The 20,480-nt window shown below is 38.8% G+C and overlaps 1 protein-coding gene across 1 annotated transcript in view; it reads left to right on the top strand.

Moving 5' to 3' along the window:
• The window catches only part of flna (filamin A, alpha (actin binding protein 280)), a 40,995-nt gene that overhangs the window by 16,214 nt on the left and 4,301 nt on the right, over positions 1-20,480 (top strand). The window contains exons 5-40 of the mRNA XM_048177273.1: positions 501-648; positions 791-987; positions 1,148-1,310; positions 1,988-2,188; positions 3,619-3,756; positions 3,878-4,004; positions 4,929-5,065; positions 5,215-5,411; positions 5,532-5,645; positions 5,724-5,867; positions 6,274-6,397; positions 6,487-6,647; positions 7,016-7,106; positions 7,213-7,382; positions 7,515-7,632; positions 7,724-7,986; positions 8,227-8,545; positions 8,629-8,802; positions 9,551-9,713; positions 9,811-9,971; positions 10,548-10,715; positions 10,822-10,945; positions 11,464-11,620; positions 11,712-11,901; positions 12,965-12,988; positions 13,919-14,166; positions 16,137-16,223; positions 17,796-17,895; positions 17,976-18,116; positions 18,287-18,415; positions 18,643-18,816; positions 18,908-19,069; positions 19,173-19,376; positions 19,490-19,642; positions 19,755-19,877; positions 19,977-20,243. Of these exons, the coding sequence (XP_048033230.1) occupies positions 501-648; positions 791-987; positions 1,148-1,310; positions 1,988-2,188; positions 3,619-3,756; positions 3,878-4,004; positions 4,929-5,065; positions 5,215-5,411; positions 5,532-5,645; positions 5,724-5,867; positions 6,274-6,397; positions 6,487-6,647; positions 7,016-7,106; positions 7,213-7,382; positions 7,515-7,632; positions 7,724-7,986; positions 8,227-8,545; positions 8,629-8,802; positions 9,551-9,713; positions 9,811-9,971; positions 10,548-10,715; positions 10,822-10,945; positions 11,464-11,620; positions 11,712-11,901; positions 12,965-12,988; positions 13,919-14,166; positions 16,137-16,223; positions 17,796-17,895; positions 17,976-18,116; positions 18,287-18,415; positions 18,643-18,816; positions 18,908-19,069; positions 19,173-19,376; positions 19,490-19,642; positions 19,755-19,877; positions 19,977-20,243 (5,761 nt within the window). The remainder of the gene's footprint in view (positions 1-500; positions 649-790; positions 988-1,147; positions 1,311-1,987; positions 2,189-3,618; positions 3,757-3,877; positions 4,005-4,928; positions 5,066-5,214; positions 5,412-5,531; positions 5,646-5,723; positions 5,868-6,273; positions 6,398-6,486; positions 6,648-7,015; positions 7,107-7,212; positions 7,383-7,514; positions 7,633-7,723; positions 7,987-8,226; positions 8,546-8,628; positions 8,803-9,550; positions 9,714-9,810; positions 9,972-10,547; positions 10,716-10,821; positions 10,946-11,463; positions 11,621-11,711; positions 11,902-12,964; positions 12,989-13,918; positions 14,167-16,136; positions 16,224-17,795; positions 17,896-17,975; positions 18,117-18,286; positions 18,416-18,642; positions 18,817-18,907; positions 19,070-19,172; positions 19,377-19,489; positions 19,643-19,754; positions 19,878-19,976; positions 20,244-20,480) is intronic.

The following is a 20,480-nucleotide window of genomic DNA, read 5'->3' as shown; positions in this document are numbered from 1 at the left end:
ATTTTAGTTCAGTCATCTCTTGCCTTTTCATTAACTAAGAACAAATCAAATCAAAGAACAATGTTTTAGAGCCCCCACCTGGCGTGTTTCTAATTTAGCACACCAACCATAGCTTTTGTGGTTTCTTCATCAAATTGTTTGGCTCTGTCACGCCACATAAGGAACTGAGTCAAATCACTTTTTCTCTACTGATGTCCTGAAACTACTCAGTGAGTTTTTTTTGTTGCAATGCATGCCAAGCCTGGCATATTGCGTGCCGTCAGTTATGCATGTGGTTAGTTATGTTTCCGTCCTCCGGGTAGAAGTTACTATGATACAGACTTTTCTTGTGTTTGTTCTGCCACTCAACATAAATTTCCCGTTGCCAAGTGGGTTTGGCTTCAAGACACCATATTGCACAATGAACACATTTACTATAAATTACCTTTTTACAAATTGTTTACTAATTGTGTGTGTTTTGGTTGGTTTGGGCTAAATCACATGCCTTGTTTCGTCACCAGGTGATCACTCCAGAAGAAATTGTTGATCCCAATGTGGACGAGCACTCTGTTATGACTTATCTGTCCCAGTTCCCCAAAGCCAAACTCAAGCCTGGTGCTCCCCTGCGGCCCAAACTCAACCCCAAAAAGGCCCGTGCATATGGACCAGGTAAACCGTGATCAATTACTTATAGCAGTTTTGTTTGCTGTGGCTTTTAGTTTAGTGATGTCTGCTATTGATCATTTTAATATGTTTGAGAGAGAGTTCTTGGTTAATATATGAATCATGGGTATTGTTTTGTGCCATGCAGGTATTGAGCCCACAGGTAATGTTGTGATGAAGAAGGCAGTGTTCACTGTTGAGACCATCAGTGCTGGTCAGGGCGAGGTACTGGTTTACGTGGAAGACCCCGCCGGCCATCGCGAGGAGGCTAAAGTTACAGCCAACAATGACAAGAACCGCACTTACTCCGTATTCTATGTGCCAAAAGTTACTGGACAACACAAGGTACCCAAAAGTGTTTACGGTCACCTAAAAAAATATGAAATGGAAAGCATAGAATGGGACAAAATGCAATGTGATATTCAAAATAAAGTTGGTGCCTTACAGTGTAGAAGAAACTGCCTTGTCTGACTTTTAATAGACTGACCTGTGTCTGTTCTCCTAGGTGACAGTGCTGTTTGCAGGGCAACACATCTCCAAGAGTCCATTTGAGGTGGATGTGGGAATGGCTCAGGGAGACTCCAGCAAGGTCACTGCCCAGGGCCCAGGACTTGAGCCTGCAGGCAACATTGCCAACAAGACCACATACTTTGATGTCTACACAGCTGGTACTTGCCAACAGTATATATGAAAATAAAATGCTTATTTTGGTTGACGATGCTGATGCTGATGATAAAGTATATAAATAGCTTTCTTAAATGTAAAATAAAGAAATAATTAAATTAAGCATTTATTTTTCCATTTTAAAATTAAATAACATGCAGGCAAAATATATTTTGTTTTTATTTTATTTTAAATATTTTATATAAAGAAAATTGCGTTTTAAAATAAATACCAAAAATAAGCATTTTATTTAAAAAGTTCAAATTAAATGCGTTTAAAAATCCAAATAAATAAAAATACAATCAATTATTTTTTATTTTATTTTATTTTTTTAAAATGTAAAATGCCAATGTTATTTCTTTATTTGGATTTAAAATCTTTTTATTTTTTTATTTTTATTTTGTGTAAATAAAAATGCAAAATAATAATTTTATTTAATTAAAAAATTATTATTTTGCCTGTATAATATTTCATCTAATAAAAGGGATAAAATGAAAAATATTTGAGTTTAATTCATATTTAATTAATAATGAATAAATAGCATATACAAGCAAAATAATTTTTCGTTTTAAGTTTTATCAAATTAAATGGGCAAAATAAGCATTTTCCTTTTATTTTTAATCCAAGTAAATGACATGTACAGGCAAAACGGGCTTTTTCATAACAGATTTTTCTCTCTCAGGTGCTGGAGTAGGAGAGGTTGAGGTGGTCATTATGGACCCCAGTGGAAAGAAGGACACTGTTGAGTGCAGTGTTGAGGATAAGGGCAATAGCAGCTACCGATGCACCTACAAGCCCACTCAGGAGGGCCAACACATCATCTATATCACCTTTGCTGGGGGCCAGATCTCCAAGAGCCCTTACACTGTCCATGTGGGAGAGGGTAAGTGCTAAGCATGAATGTATTCACTATGAAAGGCAGGAAAAGGAAGTAGGTCAAGAAGATATACACACAGGATTCAGTTTAACAAGGCACAAAATGGCCATTACCACTGAATATTTTGTATAAAACAATGACAGTTTAGGTTTGTTATCTGTCCTTGCTGCATGTTCTTTAGTCTGCATTGCTTTTCTTGCTGTCTTTTTCCTGTTTTTCTTCACTGGAAATTCTGTCTCTCATTTTGAAGGACAAGTGCTGTCTACATCAGCTGGTATCTTTCCTTCTCTCTTTGGATCGGCCTCCTTTTGGCTTTTGATGTCATTTCCTGTTTCCTTGGATATATCTTGGGTACTTGACCTGATGCTTTTGTCAATGTCCTTTTGATTTCTTGTTCAGTTGCCCCTCACTTTAGGCAACAAACCCTTTACATTTTATAGTGCCAGTGAAATTACATGACATAATGTTGGACCACTGATTATACTGACCTGAAAGTGTTTAACTGTCCATAAAGTGCTAATAGATGTTAGTTTCTCAGGGGACGTATAGACATGGTGTTGGAAGCCAAGCAAAATTCCTGTGACTCAGTAGTGTGTGGCGCAGTAGTCAAATGGAACATTAAAAAAAGCATTTTATTATCACAGTTTTTCCACCAGTATTATTCAGCACTGCAAAGTCATCCTTACCACAAACACTTCCTCTTGTAAGGCTGTTTGGATCAAGACAGAAAAAGATAAGAATTTATACCACAAGCAGAGCCTAATATCTCTCCTCCAACATGCTCAGTGTTTTCCTTGCTTTTTAAAGAATAGTTTTCAATAGTTTTGCTTCCTGAACAGCTTCTGATATCACAGAAGGAAAAGCTTGATGACAGTAATCCAGTGTATAATAAAAGTCTGTGTAGCAAGGAATAAATTTAAACATTAAACATACAGTTTCGAAAGTTTACTCCTGACATTTTACATGCTAACATGAGACCGTTTTGATAAATGGTGCTTGCACAACTTGATACAGACAGTTGGTATGTTTCAACACTGTCATGACCATGTAGAGGCTGTTAACCCTTAAAAATTGCACATCGTAAATTGACTTTTCCTCTTTGTAGCTTCAGTTACGACTTTATATCTGACAGTGTGACATTTTATTTTTAACACTTGTAATTGATGCTTTTATTTCTTTCTTCCATAACAAAGTGACTGTTTACAACCCCCATAGGAATGATATTGCAAAATAGAGCATGAATTTTTATTTCTTTTTATTTGTATTTATTACTAATTGAGTGCACATTGCTTTATTTTCTGTGGTAAACAACAGCATGCCACAAGTGATGGAGCTTAACGTGTATTGAACAAATTACTTTTATTTTTTTTTTGTAAATATAAGGGTACACATTATTAACTACAAATTGTACTAACTTGATTGTCTGTTCTCACCAGCCTGTAATCCAAGCCTTTGTAAAGCCAAGGGCCGTGGTCTGCAGCCTAAAGGCTTGAGAATCAAGGAGACTGCTGAGTTTAAGGTTTACACCAAAGGAGCTGGTACTGGAGACCTGAAAGTCACCATCAAAGGGCCCAGTGAGTGGACACCACACTCCTATTCACATATTCACATTGCCAGAGCCCTCTGTTTTACTCTTATGTAGCAGTACTAGATGTTGTATGATCTAGTTACTCAACTACAGTATTTATTACACAGAGGGTCTTGAGGAGCCCTGTAAGAAGAAGGATCTGGGAGATGGCGTGTACAGCTTTGAGTATTACCCCACCACACCTGGAAATTACATCATCACAATCACATGGGGTGGACAACACATCCCTCGCAGGTAAAACGCATTTTATACATTGGTCAAGCGCTTTTATCCCATGCGACATGCATTACATATCAGTCCATGTTCTTAAAGGGACACTCCACTTTTTTTGAAAATAGGCTCATTTTCCAACTCCCCTAGAGTTAAACAGTTGAGTTTTACAGTTTTCTAATCCATTCAGCCGATCTCCGGGTCTGGCAGTACCATTTTTAGCATAGCTTAGCATAGTTCATTGAATCTGATGAGACCAATAGCATCTCACTCAAAAAAAAATTACCAAAGTTTTGATATGGCTAGGAACTATACTCTCATTCCGGCGTAATAATCAAGGAACTTTGCTGCCGTACCATAGCTGCAGCAGGCGCAATGATATTATGCAGCGCCTCTCACAAATGTCTATATGGTTGCAAGGCATGCTGCCTGTGCAAACAGGGGGTCACAGCCACTGCATAATATCATTGCGTCTGCTGCACCAATGGTACGGCAGCAAAGTTCCTTTATTATTATATTATAGTTCCTAGCCATATCGGCCTAGAAAATCGCAACTTTTCATTTTCCGTCGGTCTTAGTACACGATGTAACTACAGAAGAGTCAAGTTTTAAATAGGAAAAATATCGAAACACTTTGGTCTTTTTTTTTTTTTTTTTTTTTTTTGAGCAAGATGCTATTGGTCTCATCAGATTCAATGAACTATGCTAAGCTATGCTAAAAGTGGTACCGCCAGACCCGGAGATCGGCTGAATGGATTCGAAAACAGTAAAACTCAACTGTTTAACTCTAGGGGAGTTGAAAAATGAGCCTATTAAAAAAAAAAAAAAATGGAGTGTCCCTTTAAAACCATAATCTTGGTATTGCTAGTGCCATGATATACTGTTTAAACTAGAGGCGACTAAACATTAGACTAACATTAGACTAAATGTCTCTTATCCCTCATCCAGCCCATTTGAGGTGAAGATCGGATCTGAAGCAGGACCACAGCCGGTGAGGGCATGGGGTCCAGGACTAGAGAGTGGCATTGTAGGCAAATCCGCTGACTTTGTGGTGGAAGCTGTCGGGGATGACGTGGGCACTTTGGGTATGTTCCACTAGCTTGGTCTACGTTTATCTGCCTGTTTGGACAGAAAATAGAATTTTACATTGTTTTTAAAGTTTATATTTTTATTGTATAAGTTTTGAACTGTAAATCCAGAACAACAGTCTCAATTTTGGGAATTCTCCATTCAGGTTTCTCAGTGGAGGGCCCGTCCCCGGCTAAGATTGAATGTGACGATAAGGGAGATGGCTCCTGTGACGTGAGGTACTGGCCCACAGAACCAGGCGAATATGCCGTTCATGTGCTCTGTAAGAACGAGGACATCCAGCACAGCCCTTTCATGGCTGAAATCGTGCCTGCTCCAGGAAAAGACTTTTATCCTGACAAGGTAATGAATCTGGCTTCCTTCTAGAGGTTTGATGTGAAAATTATTCCTTATATGAGCAGTTGGTAGTCCTTATTGTACAGATTTAAATTAGGCTGTTGGTGTGTCTCATTTGTAATTCAGGTGAAGGCTTATGGTCCAGGTCTGCAGAGCTCTGGTCTGTCAGTCGGCAAACCAGCCGAGTTCACTGTGGATGCCAAACTAGGTGGCAAAGCTCCCCTAAAGATTCAAGCCCAGGTGTGAATCATTGTTTATGCCTTATGACTGACCTACATCTCGCTAAATCAAAGCACTTACAATCTCTTTTCCTCTCAGGACCGTGATGGAAACCCAGTAGATGTGCAGGTGAAGGACAACGGCAATGGAACATACAGCTGCAGCTACACCCCTCGCAAACCTCTCAAACACACTGTGATGGTGTCATGGGGTGGAGTCAACATCCCAGAGAGCCCATTCAGGGTGGGTAGTAATTCAGATATGGTTAAGATCCTTAGAATTACTCTGCTAAAACTTTAATTGAAGTCTTTGTATTATAAAGGCATTAATAATGTATGCTGTATTGCATTAGGTATTTTCATAATATTATATGCATTGTAATATTTGCAGATTTTCCTTGAAAATTTTTTGTCTTGTGTTAATGCATTATTTCTCAAGGTGTAACAAGTATGATAATGTATTATAACTGTGGTTCTAATTATTAATGAGATCATACAATGAATTATAAGGTGCATTGCGAGGCATAATTAATGCATTAAAATACTTTTATAATGCATATATAAGCTTCAAGTGTTAGCATTACTGTTTGTGTATGAATATTTCCTAATGGGACGTGTCTTAATGTGTTTTCACTGTATTTGTCCTGTAGATGAATATTGGGGCAGGGTGCCATCCCAATAAGGTTAAAGTATCAGGGCCTGGAGTGGCCAAGACTGGCCTGAAGGCCTTTGAACCCACATACTTCACTGTGGATTGCGCTGAGGCTGGACAGGGTAAGAGCTTTAACTCTAAAAGAATGATGTGAACTAAAATTCTCATGTCTTTTATAGGCAAGGAAGCTTAATGGTCTTTTTTTTTCTAGGTGACATCAGCATAGGCATCAAATGTGCCCCAGGTGTGGTGGGACCTGCTGAGGCTGACATCGATTTTGACATCATTAGAAATGACAATGACACATTCACTGTCAAATACACTCCCCCTGGGGCAGGCAGCTACACAATTATGGTGCTGTTTGCTGATCAGGTAAGAGGAAGCACGTGTGTGTGTGTGTGTGTGTGTGTGTGTGTGTGTGTGTGTGTGTGTGTGTGTGTGTGTGTGTGTGTGTGTGTGTGTGTGTGTGTGTGTGTGTGTGTGTGTGTGTGTGTGTGTGTGTGTGTGTGTGTGTGTGTGTGTGTGTGTGTGTGTGTGTGTGTGTGTGTGTGTGTGTGTGTGTGTGTGTGTGTGTGTGTGTGTGTGTGTGTGTGTGTGTGTGTGTGTGTGTGTGTGTGTGTGTGTGTGTGTGTGTGTGTGTGTGTGTGTGTGTGTGTGTGTGTGTGTGTGTGTGTGTGTGTGTGTGTGTGGTGAAGTGGTCTAGTGGGATTTCTTTTATTCAAACTTGTTTTGTTTTCTAGACCATTCCCCTGACTCCCATCAGAATCAAGGTCGATCCCTCTCATGATGCCAGTAAAGTTAAAGCAGAGGGGCCTGGACTCAGCCGCACTGGTGAGATAAAGGGCAAAGACTAACATGTTTAGTTTAGTTTTGTTTTTTTGTTGTAAGGTGAATTTCCTGTAATGGTGAATAAAAATATCTTCTATATCTCTTCAAGGTGTGGAGCTGAACAAACCCACTCACTTCACTGTGAACACAAAGGCCGCAGGCAAAGCTAAACTTGACGCTCAGTTCACTGGACCCAACAAGGGAGAGGCAGTCCGTGACTTTGACATCATCAACAATCATGATGGCACCCACACTGTTAAATACACCCCTGTCCAACAGGTGAGGGCATGTTTGAGATTTCAAATTTCCATGACTGCTGAGGTTTTTTTTTTTTTTTTTTTTTTTGAGCAGAATATCATCCATTTATCCATTGAGTACTGGTGAAATCTAAGTGCTCATTTTCTTCTTTAGGGCAATATGGGTTTGAATGTCACCTATGGTGGCGATCCCATTCCCAAGAGCCCGTTTGCTGTAGCAGTTGCCCCATCCCTGGACGTCAGTAAAGTTAAAGTGGCTGGTCTTGGTGATAGTAAGTTATCACTTTCCTTGTCTAGCTTGTGACCAATTAAACTGAGTTATGAACGCCCATTTCAAAGTCAAATGATCTGCTCTTTTTCCAGCAATGACTGTTGGAAAGGATCAGGACATCACTGTCAAGTCTAAAGGAGCAGGTGGTCAGGGCAAGGTTGGCGCAAAGGTTACAGGTCCATCTGGCAAATCTGTGCCCTGTAAAGTTGAACCAGGTCTGAGCCCAGAAACCAGCCAGGTTCGTTTTATCCCCAGAGATAAGGGACCCTATGAGGTTGAACTGACATATGATGGCGCCCCCATCCCTGGCAGTCCATTCCCTGTGGAAGCCATTGCACCCACTGACCCATCTAAGGTGAGGCAGTTTAGAAATGGTGCTCAACCTAGGAATTAAATATTATTACTGCTTTAACAAGACAACAAAAAGGCGTCAGGAAAAGCTCTTGTTGGGTGTTTATTTTTACAAACTGTAATTTGCTTAATGTTGCACAACTTCTCGTTTGAGTGGTTTTGGCATCTGAACCCCTTTACTGGCTTTAGTGGTAGAACAAATGCACTCTTTCATTCATATCCCAACGTCTCTTCTAATGTGTAGGTGCGATGTTCTGGGCCAGGTCTGGAGAGAGCTAAGGTTGGCGAGCCAGGACAGTTTGTGGTCGATTGCACTAATGCTGGCCCTGCTGAGCTGACTATAGAGATCATCTCAGACAATGGCACCGAGGCTGAAGTCCGTATTCAAGACAATGGGGATGGAACTTACACCATCACTTATATCCCTCTGTACCCTGGAGCTTATACCCTCACCATTCGCTACGGTGATCAGGATGTGCCAAATTTCCCAGCCAGACTCAACGTGGAGCCTGCTGTGGAAACCAGTGGAGTAAAAGTGTTCGGACCTGGAGTGGAGGGCAAAGGTAGTGTGGTCTTCTCAGCTTTATTAGACAGGAATTCCTTGACTGTCTTTGCTCATTTGGTCACTTTGAATGTTCATATGTAGGTGTTTTCCGGGAGGCCACTACTGATTTCACTGTGGATGCTCGTGCTCTCACCAAAACGGGTGGCAATCATATCAAGACCTGCATCAATAACCCATCAGGCAACCAAACTGAAGCACTGATCAGAGACCTGGGAGATGGCACTTACCAAGTAGAGTACACTCCTTATGAGGAGGGTGAGTTTCAGTTCTCATTTCTCCTGTTTTAGATGATCTTGGTCATCATCAAATGCTCAACTAACATTAATGTTTAAAATTAGTTAAATTACACTAATTTAATACCATTTAACTGTAATCTTTAGCAAATGTCAAAATGAATAACCTTTTTTTTGTACTTCAAATTACATGATGCTTGAATTCATTTTTAAAATCATTAATTTTTAGTTGTTAGTGTTTTATATTTAATATCGTATTGAGTAACACTTTATAACAAGTTTAGTGAAATAAAGTACTTATAAATAATTTGCAACTTTATTTGTTTACTGGTAATTGTTTATAAACTGTATTTAATACATTATTAGACTATATGCAAATAGTGAGTCATTAATTCATTGTTACTATAATTAAGAAATTATTAGCTCATATGTAAAGAGTTAGTAATGCGTTAACAATTTATTAACAGAAAATAGTTCTCACTTTAGATTAGGTCATGGAAAATGGGAAAATGAGTTAATTACAGTAACAATGAATAAAGAACTCACAATTTGTATAGTCTATTAATGTATTAACTACAGTTTATAAACTAACTATTAATAGTTTGCAAATGATTTGTAAATACTTACACTATACTTACTATAAAGTGTTACCTCATATCCATCTTGGCATCATTTGTGGTTTTACAAGGAGATGCACAACTTTTAAAAACTGTAAAAATGTAATATTATAGATTGCATTTACGCTAATCTTCTGTGGCATATATTAATAGGCACACACAGTGTTGAGGTCGCTTACGATAACACCCCGGTTCCCAAGAGCCCGTTCCGTGTGCCGGTGACTGAGGGTTGTGACCCGGCACGTGTGCGTGTACATGGCCCAGGACTTCAGTCTGGCATCACTAACAAACCCAACAAGTTTACAGTGGAGACCCGGTGGGTAGATTCAGCACTCAGCTTTTTGTTTCATTTTGAGCTGCTGTAGGTCTGGTTGTAAGGTTCTTTGCTCACTCCTCGTCTGTATCTTGTGCAGTGGGGCCGGTACAGGTGGACTGGGGCTGGCTATGGAGGGACCTTCTGAGGCCAAAATGTCCTGCACTGATAACAAAGATGGCAGCTGTTGTGTTGAATACATCCCATATGAGCCAGGCACATACAACCTCAATGTCACCTATGGAGGCCAACCAATCACTGGTCAGTATTTTTTAAAACCGAATGCAACTGCTTTCCATTTATTACTTAAAGCACATTTTAAGTTCCTCAATACCACAGCCAAAACTACTAGCCTAACTAATAATGTTATAACTTTATTAAAGATAAGTGAACTGTCATATAACAGAATATAACAAAGTTACAAATAAGTAAGGTCTAACAGTAGCATTCAGGTACAGAAACGTAATGATTAAATGTAAAATAACACTGTATAGTGTTTACTGTATAAATTAAATGTAGATTAATCTTGGTTAAGGGAGTGTTTGAAAGCAGGATCCGCTGATAGGTTCATGCTTTCAAATGTTCCTGTATGTATTTATTAATTATTTAAAATAACCATTTACAAGTTTTTGAAGCATTGATCATTGTAGGCAATCACAGACATATCTGTTGAGTATGTGAACACAATGGCCAATCAGAGGTGTTTAAGAATCCGCTCAACAGCACTCAAAATGCTAGTATCGTCACATTGTTTAAATTTCAGTACCGACTTGGTATTGAAGTTGGTACTTTTGACAACACTAATTTTATCTTATATATCCCCCCCCCACCCAACAGGAAGCCCTTTCTCCGTACCTGTCCACGATACTGTCGACGCAACTAAAGTGAAATGTCAGGGTCAAGGGCTTGGAAACAACGTGCGTGCCAATATCCCACAGGTCTTTTCTGTGGATGCAAGCAAGGCTGGAGTGGCTCCCTTGCAGGTCCGAGTGCAGGGACCCAAAGGTGAGAGCATGACCCAAGAGTCATCTTGTATGTTGTGATGTTTTTGTTTTGTTTTTTTCCCCTCCATTGAATTTGAGGATTGTGACAATTACTGTTCTTCTTGAAGGAGTCGTGGAGCCTGTTGAGGTGGTGGATAATGGTGACCGGACTCACACGGTCAGCTACGTACCCACCAGGGAGGGGCCGTATTCAATTAACGTCCTGTATGCTGATGAGGAGATCCCACACAGGTGGGATTTTATGTGTCTGTATACTTTAGGTCACATTGTGCTCAGTCGTGTGGTTCGTTCATTCTGTTTCTGTTTAGGACACTCTTGAAAAGGTTAATGTCAGTCTATAATCAAAACGAGTTTTAAAAATGGATCTTAAACATCTTATGTTGGTTTTATTGTTTTATTATCTGTCAAACTGGATTTTGCAATAAAAATACCCATAGAAACTGACATGGCTTTACAAAAAAAAAAAGTTTAGTTTTTAGTGGTGTTAAAAGTACCAGTACCAATATTTTAAGGATGTGTTTTTTTTTAATTGTTTATATTAGTGTTTAACAGTAAAATGTATTCAATAGCATATTAGTTTTTGCTATAGTGTTGAAACTGGCATTAAAGTATTGTGAAATTTCGGTGGTATTGGCATCGACTACTGGTATTATAGCAAGCCTGGTGCAGTTTTAAATTCCCTTGGTCCTTGTCCTTCCTTGCTCTTTATTTCCCCTCTCTCACACACTCTTTTCGGTCTCTTTATTCAGTCCTTATAAGGTGAAGGTTCTGCCCACTCATGATGCTAGTAAGGTCCGTGCCAGCGGTCCTGGTCTGAATACCACTGGTGTGCCTGCCAGTCTGCCCGTGGAGTTCACTATTGACGCCAAAGATGCAGGAGAGGGACTCTTGGCTGTCCAGATCACTGTGAGCCGATGCTTCTCTTTACAGCCATAAAGTAGCTACTGACTCTTACAACCTTTTTAATGCATTGTTTGGTTCTTAATGCTTGTTTTAGGACCCTGAAGGGAAGCCAAAGAAGGCTAACATTCGTGATAATCAGGATGGGACGTACCTTGTGTCCTATGTGCCTGACATGACTGGCCGTTACACCATTCTCATCAAGTATGGTGGTGATGAAATACCATACTCCCCTTATCGTATCAGAGCCCTGCCCACAGGAGATGCCAGCAAATGCACAGTCACAGGTATGTAATGCGCAAGTCGTATAAGTCAACATAAATGACCAGTCTGTACATTACTGATTACAATCTTGCAGACCCATTTCTGTTTATTTCAGACTGAACTTTTGAGCTATCAGAGCTCTATTAAAATATATAATATAGCAGGGCTGCGCAATATATCGGAATAAAATCAATATTGCGCTTAATGTGATTCAAATCGTATTGTATGGGTCACAAACAGTGGGAATTTGGCCTAAGAAAACTGAATATATTTTTAAGCTCTGTTCGATTTGTTTACTGAAAGAGGTTTGAGTTGGTTCTTTTGAGGATTATACCCATGTGTGAACACCCAAGGTTTTAAAGTTTTTCCAAAATTGTTCAACCTTGAAAGGATGGTTTCAGCTTTTTGAAATTTGTTTTCTATGCAGATACACTCACCAACAAAATCACACTAATTACTCTAGAACGAACTGTATTAATTCTTTCCAAATATAGCTATTTATATAATCTGGTGAAAAATTCCTGTTTTTTTTTGTTTTTTGTGTTTTCATATCACAATATGTATTGCAGAAAAACAAAATATTGCAATATCAGTTTTTCTAATATCATGCAGCCCTAATATGGAGATCAAAACACCAAACCGCCAAACTGCTTGGTATCCATACAAAAAAAGAGAGGGCAACTGTGCCTTTTTATTTACCCATTTCTGGTGTCTTAAGATAGTCTGCCAGTACACACATTGAATGGGAGGATCAGAATAATCCTGTGGTTTGGGAGCCACTGGAAAATAAATGTTTTGATGACTCTTCACTGTGTTCTTTGAGCCATTTTTGTCTAATCTAAAACTCAATGTTCAGGCTGGTTTTCACAAGGGAAATTTTGTTTTTTTATATATAAAGTGTGTAAAGTTTCTGTGTACTTCCATCTTCATCCCCCACCCAGACACACACACACCTCTTGTGCAGCGCTGCTCACATTCCCATCACTTCATTCCTCACTTCTGTTTTATCTCTTGCGCACACATTTTGTTGTATTTTGCCCTGATTGTTACTTTTTCACTTTTTCTTGCTCTGCTTCACGGTCTCAGTCTCAATTGGAGGTCACGGTTTGGGTAAGCGCTTTGAATAATGCTCTAATCTTAGTTTGGTTCTGCATGCAGAATTGCATCGTGTATGATACTAAAGGGCTTACATTTTGCCATCCTATCCACTACTTTAGCTAAGACATGGTCCATGTACGTTATCTTGTGTTTCCTGCCATTCCAAAATGGCTTTGTCTTAAAGTACAATAGTGAATTAGTTGTCGACTGCAGGTGACTAATCACTAACTTACTGTATCAGGTCTTTAATATGCCTGTATGATGGAATGTACATGTACTATACATCTTTCTCAGCTTTTCTCATTTGTTTTGTATTACTGGACGCATTGTTAAATGGACAGTAGCGCTCTGGAAATTGAGGCAACGGAAAACAGGATAGTGGGTCCATCTTTTTAGTCACAGAGGAGGAAAATACGTCTAGATCAGTGATTCTCAACCATTTTTACTCAAAAGCCTCCATTTGTCCAACACGATATTTTCTGTATTTCTGCTGTAATTGACATGCATTTTCTTTTTTTAAATTAACAGAAACTGGGAATGTTGATTATTTTAAATTATCCATGGTTAATTTTGTGGTTCCAGAAGATTCAAGAACTGTTATTCAATTAAAAACAATACTTAATGGAATACTTTTTTTTTTTTTTTTTTTTTTGGGGGTGTTTAAATTTAATATATTACAATAATCGAACTTAGTCTTTTAATTTAAAAGCTTTTAGATTAAAGTCATGCTGTGGCCCCTTTGGAAGATTGTTTTGGCCCCCTGGTTGAGAACCACTGGTGATGGATCCTACTTTTCTTAAGCCATCTGTTGCCTTGATGTTCCAGACCTGTTGCATCTAGTGCATGGTGGAATGTAACTATGGAGGGATGGGTACTAAACTCCCTAATAACAAAACATCTGCCTGCACATTACCTGTTACTAAACCTCTCTGTATTCTGTAGGAGCTGGAGTTGGTCCAACTATTCAGATTGGAGAGCAGACTGTCATCACTGTGGATGCAAAGGCCGCTGGGAAGGGCAAGGTGACATGCACGGTGTGCACTCCAGATGGAGGCGAGGTGGATGTGGATGTAGTTGAAAATGAGGATGGAACGTTTGACATCTTCTACACGGCACCCCAGCCTGGGAAATACGTCATCTGTGTGCGCTTCGGTGGAGAGCACATCCCAAACAGCCCCTTCCAAGTCACGGTACATAAATGCCATACAGATCCTTTATTCATATGGATCACAGTATGTTAATTTCAAACGGTGGACAAACTCTTACAGGCAGCCTTTCCAGTGGGATAGTGGATTAAATATACACTGTGAACCTTTAGTGCAAAGCCATCATTATAGTAGCTTATTGTTGCAATTACACTCTGGTAAGCATCAACATGCAATTTAAGGGATTAGTTCTCCCAAAAACTGTCATCCTCATGTTGTTCCAAAACCGTATGGTTTCTTTCTTCCATGAAACGCAAAAGTAGAAATTTAAATTAATGTTACAGGTGCTCTGGTGTGGGGATTGGAGCATTCAAGCATCAAAAGCTCATATTTTAACACTACAATAAAAAAATATCATATAGTTACTCATGTGCTGTATTTCCTTCTGCAGCCATGTGAGCTTTGTGTGGTGAACATATGGAAATTTAGGTGTAGTTGTTTGATTTAATTTCCTCTCCAGTGAGTTGACTAGATCATAGGTCTCATCGGTGAACTAAAGGACTGAACAAGTTTGAATTTAACAAATGTTTGACCAGTTATGTGAACTCCAATTGGTTTATTGAAGAAAAAAAGATTTCAAAAGAACAATTAGTTATGAATCAGGTGCTGCTAGTTCTCCCATGTTTCTAGGGCAGTGGTTCTCAACCTTTTTGACTTTTTAAAACTTTAAACTATTTTAAATTTAAGTTTGCTTTCATGCAATGTTCATAGCATATTTGAATACTTATAGCATATTTTTAGCAAATTGCTAGCATTGTTAGCTTGCAGCTGGTATATTTTAGTATATTAGGTGTTTTAGGTGTTAACATGTTTTAGTGGACATCGATGGATTGATGTTTGAGTTTGGATTTTTTTTTTTTTTGTAATTTTCAGTGTAAATCTGTGGAATTTTGGGGAGTTTTGATCTTCGATTTAAGGAAAAGCATAAGTGATCAATTAGAAAACATTGCCTACATAATTGTATCATCTTGAAGGTTTGTGTTGAGTTTGGCTTAAAAGTTTTAGGCCGTATTAGTTTTAGAGATTTTGGTCTCAGAAGAAGAACACATTCACACAGCAGCAAAATACAGTTGTCAGTCCTGAATTTGAGTCCCTAACATTTTTACATTCACACACAGTTTGGTTACTTGCAGGAGTGACAACCTCCATTCTATAACCAAAATCACACCCATAAATTGAAGATTCACAACTGGATTGTTGGCAAAGCCCTGCTGTGTTGTGAACAAAACCAACTGGATAACTAGTTGTTTGTCACGTCATATAGTGCAAGAGCCACTCTGCTATCGTATATCTGTGGCTCTGTAAGCTCTGCTAATTCATCAGAGTCATCTGTAGGTTTTAGATGCTGTCCACTGGAGCTGGTGTGAACAGTTTAGTGGTCTTTGCGTGACTTGAATGCTTTGCTCTTACTCGGGTATGATAACGAAAGCTGCTTTCAGATGATTAAGGTCTGACAGAAGAACATGCACCTCGACTGGACTTTTATTGTTTCAAATGTGTAATATTCAAGAAATAATATCAAAAGTTTATGTAAATAAAATGACTTCTTTTGTACAGTACTCAAGCTTTGTGAACAGGACGTCTTAAAACTCACACCTATAAGTAAATGCTGTCATCAGTCTAATAATGAGCTTAAATAGTGATCAGTATGTTCTACCAAGTTATTGAGAGGAAAAAATTATTTGTGTGTGTGTTGGAGTTTGCTGTTGAGATCCACTGTGCTAGGGCAAATATTAAGACCTTTACATTTTGGCCAGTTCCTCAAACAAAACTAGTGGTTTTGGAAAAATATGAGGGTAAAGAAATTACACCATTTTGGGATGAACTATGGTTTTGAAATGTCAAGAATCTTAATCTAAATTTCTTAAAGTGGCTTCCTGGTTGAGCAGCTTTGAACCAGAGATGGGGATTGTAATTGGAGGGATTTCATCTTTGATTCTGTTGCCCTGTCTCAGGCTTTGGAAGGTGACTCCCCTGACCAACTAATGCAGCAGACCCAGAACCCGCAGTACGCCTACGCGCCCAACATGGGCCAGCCATGGGTACTGACACGCCCCTCTTTCCTCCCCGTCTCCATTTCCTGCTCTGCTACCAATGAATCCCCAATCAGTCCTACGTCCTTCCCATTTTCACCCTCCTTTTTTTTTCCCCCTCTTCCTCCAGGTTTAGGGTTTATTTCATCTTATTTCCCATGATTCTTCCTTTATGTGGACTCGATACAATTTGATTGATTTATAGAATGACAGCCATTTTGGAAAGCAATAAATGTGGGCAATCTACATTTGAACAAAATGGCTGGTTGTTGCAGAGCTTAAGCTGTGTGTTTGACACTGTCATTGTCTTTTGTGTTGGCATTTAGATGTTGTTTTTTTGTGTGTGATACATCATCGTTGGTCACATTGCCACTTGTCTGCTTGGCTTTTTCTCCACCCCCTTCTCCAGACTGGTCAATCACTGACTGATCCTGCCATTTCTCATTAGAATGTCATTCTCTCTCACAGTGTTGGTGGCTGCATCATCATCCTCGTCATCATCTCCATTATTGTTTTTTTTTTTTTTTTTTTTTTTTTTTTTTAATATATATATCTTTGTTTTTGTTTTTTTAGGGTTCTTTTGTCATGTCTGCTGTGTTTGTGCTCTTCATTTCCATTCATGATATACATACAAAACATTTGTGTCTTCTTGACACCAAAATCAATATACACTACAGTTAAAATGTTTTGGGTCAGTAAGATTTATTTTATTTTTTTGAAAAGAAATTAATATTCTTATTCAGAAAGGACACCATTAAATTGTTCAAGCACTAGTAAAGACATTTAATGTTCCACAGATTTCCATTTCAAATAAATTGACTTTCTATTCATCAAAGAATCATGAGGGGGGAAAAAAATAAAATAAAATCGCTATTTTCACAAAAATATTAAGCAGCACAACCATTATCAATATTGATAAGGGATGTTTTTTGAGTACCTAATAATAATAATAATAATAATAATAATAATAATAATATTATTATTATTATTATTATTATTATTATTATTATTATTATTATTATTATTATTATTATTATTTTATTTATTTATTTTATTTTTTTTGAAGACTGAAGTAATTGCTACTGAAAATTCAGTAGCATACTTTTCTATTTAAAATATTTTAATAAATAAAATACTTTAAAATAGAAAATCATTCATTTTAAATTTTAATATTTCACAATATTACTGTTTTACTGTGTTTTTAATAGAATAAATGCAGCCTTGGTGAGGTATGAGAGATTTAAAAAAACAATCTTACAGACCCCAAACATTTAAACGATATTGTATATGGACATTAGCCATTATATGATATTCTTAGGATGACAGTTGAAAATTATTCTTTGTCTGGGATTTTTTTTTTTTTTTTTTTTTTTTTTTTCCCTCATGACCTAGTAACATGCATTAAACATAGTGGAATAAAAATTAATATTGAACAAACTAAGCAATTAGTAAATTCAGATTACAAAAACCTCAAACAAACACATTAGCTTTAGATCTTCAGGTTCTGATGGCCATCTGTGTTCAGTGTCCACCTCATGGTTGGTTTTGATCTGTCTGATTTTTCCCTCTCCTTCCTCACAGGCTACAGACAGACAGCTTGGTATGAATGGACTGGACGTAGCTGGACTGAGACCCTTCGACTTGGTCATTCCTTTCACCATCCAGAAGGGAGAAATTACAGGTACTGTACTATGCAAATCCGTCAAATTAGAAATATCCTGTCTTGTATAAGAAGATTCTCATGTACCCAATGCCTCACAGGTGATGTAAGAATGCCTTCTGGAAAAGTGGCCAAGCCTGATATTACCGATAACAAGGATGGCACAGTCACAGTGAAATACGCCCCAACTGAGGCTGGCCTGCATGAGATGGACATCAAATATGATGGAATACACATTCCAGGTAAGAGAACCTGTACTTGGTCACGTTTGTTTCTTTTTCCAGCCATACAAACAAGTTTACAAGAGAATGAAACAAATGAGGACGTTCTTTAAAAAAGCATTTGCCTTAATGGTTAATGAATATAGTGGTTCTTGATTATAAAATCTTTGGCTCTCTTCTTTGCCCCTTAGGAAGTCCACTGCAGTTCTATGTGGATTACGTCAACAGCGGTCATGTGACTGCCTATGGTCCTGGTCTAATTCATGGCATGGTCAATAAACCTGCAGTCTTCACGGTCAACACCAAGGATGCTGGAGAGGGTATAGACGCTCACATTATTGATTTGCTATTGCATGACTATTTTAGCTTTTAACGAATAATAATAATAATAATAAAAACAATAATTATTTATTTTCCCTAAAATGTATTTATCTAGTGCTTAAGCCATTAATTTAGGAAAGTGAGAAATGTCTCTAGTTTTAACAGACATCTTTAAATTCTGTCACAATGAAAAGCTGGTTTATGACACTTGTTGTGTATTCCTCAGGTGGTCTGTCTCTGGCCATTGAGGGGCCGTCAAAGGCAGACATCAGCTGCACTGATAATCAAGATGGTACCTGCACTGTGTCTTACCTCCCTGTTCTTCCCGGAGACTACAACATCATTGTCAAGTACAACGACAAGCACATTCCAGGCAGCCCGTTCATGGCCAAAATCACAGGTGCTTTAAACCCTGCTTTGATATTTCGAGAAAAGAAACGTCCATTCATGTTCATTGTTTGTGATGTCATCAACTCCGTGTCTGTCCACAGGCGATGATTCGATGCGCATGTCTCATCTGAAGGTGGGCTCAGCCGCTGACATCCCTCTAGACATCGGTGAGCTGGACCTCAGCCAGCTGACTGCGTCTCTCACCACCCCGTCTGGTCGGGAGGAGCCGTGCCTGCTCAAGATGCTCAGGAATGGGCATGTGGGTAAGTGTTGTGATGGAAGTGACAGTATGTAGAACGAAAGGTCACATTTCACAAGTGTGAAGTCAGCAGTTGTGCTAATCTGTTTCTGGTGTTTTCTCTCAAGGCATTTCATTTGTGCCAAAGGAAATTGGCGAGCATCTTGTTAACATTAAGAAAAATGGACGTCATATTCCTAGTAGCCCCATTTCAGTCATGATCAACCAATCAGAGATCGGTGATGCCAGCCGTGTGCGTGTAACTGGTCAAGGCCTGAGTGAAGCCCGTACCTTTGAGCCTGCAGAATTTATCATTGACACCAGAGATGCAGGTGATGTGTTTTTTTTTTTTTTTTTTTTTTTTTTTTTTAATTAGTTTGTTTTCTGTATTTATTTGAATCTTTTTATTTAATTGTTTTATTTTTTTTTTTTTTTTAATCTTTAGGATATGGAGGACTCAGTTTGTCTATCGAGGGACCCAGTAAGGTGGATATCAACACTGAAGATCAGGAAGATGGCACCTGCAAAGTCACATATTGCCCCACAGAACCAGGAAATTACATAATTAACATCAAATTTGCAGACCAACATGTTCCAGGTATTTACTAGCATTGCTGTATTTTCAGAATGCCATATTTAGTTGGTCATTTATTGCTGTGTGATTTTTAAACAGTCTGTTTTAATTTCACCCATGTATGTTTCTCCAACAGGAAGTGCTTTTACCGTGAAAGTGACAGGAGAAGGTCGGATGAAGGAGAGCATCACCCGCAGAAGAAGAGCTGCATCTGTGGCCAATGTTGGCAGCCAGTGCGACCTCAGTCTGAAGATCCCTGGTAGGACTTGTATGAAAAATAACATTAACGTAATCATTATTAACAATCCCCTTCTCTAATACACCTACATTTGTTGCCCTCTGTACTTTTGGTCCACAGAGATCAGCATCGCAGACATGACCGCTCAGGTGACCAGCCCATCTGGCAAGGTACACAAGGCTGAGATCATGGAGGGAGAAAACAACACGTACTGCATTCGCTTCGTGCCCACGGAGATGGGTGTGCACACAGTCAGTGTGAAGTATCAAGGTCAACATGTACCCGGATCCCCCTTCCAGTTCACCGTGGGTCCACTTGGAGAGGGAGGTGCCCATAAGGTCCGTGCTGGAGGCCCAGGATTAGAAAGAGCAGAGGCGGGTGTACCAGGTATGATTTGAGCAGCATGTCAAATTAGTTTTAAAGATGCGAACAAAAAAGAATCATTGACTGTTGTCAATAGTGTAGCACAGTTCACACAGAAGTCACTTTCGGACAAAGCAGGTTTCTGTTGGTCAGCGTTGCAAATTCGTGTGAACAACTTGACACTTTGAGAAATCTGCATGTGGAAATATTTTGCCTTCATGCAGAAATCCAGATCATGTGAGAACCTGTTGAAATGACTGG

This window comes from Megalobrama amblycephala, linkage group LG24 (genome assembly GCF_018812025.1).
Source record: "Megalobrama amblycephala isolate DHTTF-2021 linkage group LG24, ASM1881202v1, whole genome shotgun sequence".
NCBI lineage: Eukaryota > Metazoa > Chordata > Actinopteri > Cypriniformes > Xenocyprididae > Megalobrama > Megalobrama amblycephala.
The sequence above is the reverse complement of the archived record's forward strand: the minus strand, read 5'-3'. Positions and strand labels throughout refer to the sequence as shown.